This window comes from Gymnoscopelus microlampas (assembly GCF_963454915.1).
Source record: "Gymnoscopelus microlampas genome assembly, chromosome: 3".
NCBI lineage: Eukaryota > Metazoa > Chordata > Actinopteri > Myctophiformes > Myctophidae > Gymnoscopelus > Gymnoscopelus microlampas.
This window is the reverse complement of record NC_139940.1, coordinates 15,562,162-15,567,161: the sequence shown is the minus strand read 5'-3', so window position 1 is coordinate 15,567,161 and position 5,000 is coordinate 15,562,162. Positions and strand designations below refer to the sequence as shown.

At 54.1% G+C, this 5,000-nt stretch overlaps 1 protein-coding gene across 1 annotated transcript in view; it reads left to right on the top strand.

The window, feature by feature from the left end:
• The window catches only part of znf804b (zinc finger protein 804B), a gene marked incomplete at both ends in the record, with an annotated part of 112,153 nt that overhangs the window by 105,447 nt on the left and 1,706 nt on the right, over positions 1-5,000 (top strand). Inside the window, 3 exons of the mRNA XM_084052218.1 lie at positions 321-451; positions 2,254-4,192; positions 4,652-5,000. The exon at positions 4,652-5,000 is cut by the window's right edge and continues 1,304 nt beyond it. Coding sequence (XP_083908344.1) covers positions 321-451; positions 2,254-4,192; positions 4,652-5,000 — 2,419 coding nt within the window. The remainder of the gene's footprint in view (positions 1-320; positions 452-2,253; positions 4,193-4,651) is intronic.

Genomic DNA, 5,000 nt, shown 5'->3' with positions numbered 1-5,000 from the left:
TCCACCTCTTCTCTCCTCCTTCCTGTTTATTTTCCTGTTTCCCTGTCTGTCACTCTCTCGGTCTCTCTCCCACCACATTTACCTTCTACCTCTGCTATTTTTCTATAACTTCCTTCTTTGCTCACCCCTCCCTTCATCTTACACCCCCACATTTCCCTTCTCCATTTCTCTCTTCTTCCCTCATAAATTCCGCCATCTCTCTCCCTACCCCCCCCCTCTCTCTCCCTACCCCCCCCCCCCCCTCTCTCTCTCTCTCTCTCTCTCTCTCTCTCTCTCTCTCTCTCTCTCTCTCTCTCTCTCTCTCTCTCTCGTTCCTCCAGAGGCTGAAGGAGCTCCAGCACAGGGAGTTTGTGAGGAACGTGGCGTCTAAGTCCTGGAAGGATGAGAGGAAGCAGGAGAGAGCTGTGAGACGCCTCCATCAGCTGGCACAACTACAGCAAGACACACAGAGGTAAGAGAGAGAGAGAGAGAGCGAGACACAGAGGGAGAGAGGGAGGGAGAGAGAGAGACGCGCACACACACATCTACGACTGAGTATGTCCTTGCTTGTGTGTACTGTGTGTAAGTCTGTGGCTCTGTGCATACCTGTGTGTGCATGCGTGTGCGTGTGTGGTTCAGTTGGGGTTAGAGTGTGTCACATCCAGTCACTATTCCTCAGCGTGATGGATGCGTCCACAGATGTGAGGGCACTCAGCTGGCCACAGGTGAAGTAAATATAACACGAACACACTGCCAGTCACTAGAGAGCATTGTGTGGGTGCAGGAAGACATCACACACACGCACACGCACACACACACACGCACACACGCACACACACACACACACACACACACACACACACACACACACACACACACACACACACACACACACACACACACACACAGAATAGGGAATTAAAAATTGTGTATTTATATAGCGCCTTTAACCAAAGAGTGTTTTGTGCATTACATTCACCCAGTCTCATACCGAAAACATACAAGGCACCAACCTGCTCATCAGGAGCAGTTAGAGGTTCAGTGTCTTGCTCAAGGACACTTTGTCACTATAACCCAGGGGGAGCCGGGGATTGAAACGGGCAGGAACCTTCAGATTCCGAAGCGGACGCTTTACTGAGCCACACTGCATCATACAACAAAAACGGTGATTAGCTATTTCTGAAAACATTTAATAATGTTTGAACAACTTCGCCTATAAAGACACGCCCAAAATATGAACACCAGGTTGTAAGTGGGTTAAGTTGTAAATAAGAACGACAGAAGGAAGCAAAACAACAACATGGCAGCTTCCCATCACGGCTTCATAGCTGAAATGTGCCTGCAGCTTCTCACAGCTAAAGCAATCCAAACAATTGGCATAAAAACATCAGAGTACCTCATCATTGACTTCATTGCAATTATGTGCGACGAAGCGTACACTCCTATAATCAGGGGGATTATGCGATGTGAATTGCTGCGCTACGAAACACCCAATTTCATGCAGTGGTTTTCATAGCTTTTGGCACCCTCCATCACCTGTTTGGTCTTATATTTTTATTGCCGGGATTTTTTTTGAAATGGTCACGATTTAGTCAATATCAAAGGTAATGAGTGGAAACGATGAAGTAGGAAGTTATTGAAGTACCTTGTTCACAATATCTCACATGCGTCATATTGCCCTTTGCCAGATAAATGAAGATGAGTAAGATGGAGTTGTATACAACTGTGTTAGACTGAACTGAGTTGAATGAAACTGAATAGTTTCACAGCCATTATGTCATACATAAACATAGATCATCATTTGTTTTGGCCAAGTCGTTAAAACATTGAGCTTACTTAATAATTTAATCAATCTTGGGTGAATGTCATTGTGTATTTAATACTGTAAGTCAAAGACATTTGAATTTTGTTCTTAAATCCTCTTTTCTCCAGCAACCATTTTGGGCTTGTTTTTTTAAATCAATTTGTGCATTAAAATACATTAAAATGGAATGATAAGTTATGTCAAGTATACAGTGAGTCATAGTTAACCACTTAAACAATATACTTAGTTGACCGGGGTCCTCCAGGGCTATATGCTAGGTCCACTAGTATTTCCCTCTACACCAAACGTCTTTGCCGAAATATCGATTTACAAACTCATAACTGAGCTTGTAGTTTGACTGTTTTCACCGGCTAAACATGACGGACTACCGGTATGGTCCTTTAAGTCATCTAAATGTATCTCAACTGAATTGTCCTGAGTGTTGTCTCTGTTGTCTCACCATGCTGCAGGGCTCCAGGCAGAAGTTGTGGGCTGAGGGGCCCGGTGCCAGCCAGGCCTGTCCAAGCCGAGGGCCTGCAGCCCCTCCAGGCCAGAGGCAGCGAGCAGAGGGACCAGAGCCCTGGGGACAGGCCCCTACCCTGCCCCCGCTCCCAGAGAACCCCTCCTAGCCAGGCCAGGATGCTCCCACTGATCCCCTCACATGCAGATGCTCGCTACCCGCCTCCGCACGCGTTCACCTCCCATTCTGAGCTTCGCACGGACCCTGGGGGGTCCCTCCAGCATCCCTCCTCTCTGGACGGCAGCGGCTCCCCGGCTCCGCGTCTGGCCTCCGAGGACGGGCCTCTGCCCAACGCGGACCCCCAGGCTCGCCTGGGCCCCTGTCCCCAGGCAGTGTTCCCGGGGCGGGGGGGAGACGGAGGAGGACGGCTGGGCGTCTCCTTCTGCTTCTCCCGCAGAGGGCCCAGGCTGGAGCCTTCCGCCTCCGTCTTCTCCGACCCACAAGAAGAGGAGGAGGAGAGGGAGAGGAGAGCGCGGATGAGAGAGAGAAGGAAGGGAATAATGGAGGACATCGAGGAGGAAGAGGAGGAGGGGAGGGACGGCAAGCGTGGCATCAGTCCACAGCGCCGGCCTCCGCCTGGCGAGGAAGTCGACAGCAGCGCAGCTCCGAGAGAGAGGGAGAGGAGCGAGGAAGAGGAGGCCGTCTCACCTCCTGCTCTGCCGACTGAGCAGGAACTATCTGCTTCCTCTGCTGTTTCAGGGAACCAAAGGACAAGACAGAGGACACACACGCTCTGCCACACACACGCACCGCACGCACAGACAGAGAGAGAGCAGGACAGCGAGGGAGAGAGAGAGGAGGGGAGGTACGTGAGCGTGCTGGCTAAAGACGGCACGGGCAGCCTAAAATGGCCGCTTCGCCTACTGAGGTTCACCGAGTCTGAACCCCACATCTCCTACAGCGCCAACCCCCTCTGCCTGTCCCAGCACCCGCCCAGTTGCACCAGTCACACCACTCTAACCAGTCTAACCAATCCAACCGGTCACACCACTGTAACCAGTCTAACCGATCCAACCGGTCACACCACTGTAACCAGTCACCCCACTGTAACCAGTCACCCAAGTCACACCACTGTAATCAGTTACCCAAGTCCCTCTAATCTCACCAGTCACACCAGTCCAGCCACTCACACCGGTCTAACCAGTCCAACCACTCACACCAGTCTAACAAGTCCAGCCATTCACACCAGTCCAAACACTCACACCAGTCTAACCACTCTACCCAGTCACAGCAGTCCAGCCACTCACACCAGTCTAACCACTCTACCCAGTCACACCAGTCCAACCACTCACACCGGTCTAGCCACTCTACCCAGTCACACCAGTCCAATCAAGCCTCCCCAGTACAGCCAGCTCCCATCAGACCTCCAACACCCTCCGCTGTCAGAGGAGTCCCACACCCACACACCAGCAGCTCCCATGGCGTCCTGTCTGGGCGGAGGAGAGCATCAGACGGAGGAGCTGGAGCTGGGAGCGTTAAACCAGAAGACAGACTCCTGCATGGAGTCAGAGGAAGAGGAGGTGTCCCACCTGCTTCTGCAGAGCAGAGCCCATCCGTCATCGGGGTCTACAGGGGGGCCGCTGCAAGGACAACGAGGCTCACGGCGCGCCGGCCACAGGTTCGACCCCCACGAGTCCAACGAGTTGGACAGGAAGGCCAACTCCCCGAACAAACAGAGAGACGGATTAGGAGGTGCAGAGGAGAGCGGGGAGACGGGAGCTGTCACGGACTGGAGGAGTAGTCAATTACAGACTGCAGTCTGCGGCGCTTGCAGCGGCAGCAGCAGCAATGTAGACAGGTGTGAGCAGGGGAGAGAGGCGGGCCACGCGTGCATGTGCGCCGGCAAGTGCACGTGTGCACATCAGCAGCAGCGTGTGGGCGTTTCAGAAGTGACAGGCGGAAAGGACAAAAAACACGCAGAGATAAAGAGACGCGGGCGAAAAAGGAGGGAGAGAGGAGAGAGGAGGGTGGGAGGGGAGAGGAGGGAGAGAAAAGAGAGGATGGACAGAGGAGAAAGGAGGGAGAAGGGAGAAAGAGGGCACGTGCGTCCAGGAGGAAGGTGCAGGGTGAGGAGCGTCATCTCCGCTGTCTCCTCCATCACCTCCGCCCTCACAACCTCCTCCACATCCTCCTATGCTGACATGGAGGGGAGGAGGCGGGGCGGGGGAGAGGATGATGGGGGGAGGGTGGAGAAAAGGAAGAGGAAGAGGAAGAGGAGAGGAGGGCAGAGGACGGCCATGAGGAGGAGGAGGAGAAAGGGCAAGAGGAGAAAGAGGGAGGGTGGGCAGTGGATAGTGGAGCAGACAGCAGACGGGGCAGAGAAGGGAGAGAGAGATGGTCCGTGTCTCTCTCTCTCCTCCTCCTCTCTCTTCTCCTCCCCGTCGCTGCCGCCACCCAACTCCGAGTCATCCTGGGAACGGGGTCACCATGGCAACCCCAGGAGTTTTACTCCCATCGACTGCCGTTGCCCTGACAACGCGCAGAGAGACAGACAAGCGGCCTCCGGGGACGCACTGCGGAGACACACTCGCGGTAAGAGGAAGAGGCGTTCAGAGGACCTCTGCGAGGGCCGGGAAGAGGAGGTGCAGAGACGGAGGAGGAGAAACGACAGAGGGTATGGAGTGGGAGGAGAGACAGAGCAGTGGGAGTGGCTCGGGGACTGGAGGCCCAGGGGCGACCGGAGGCCCAGGAACAGGG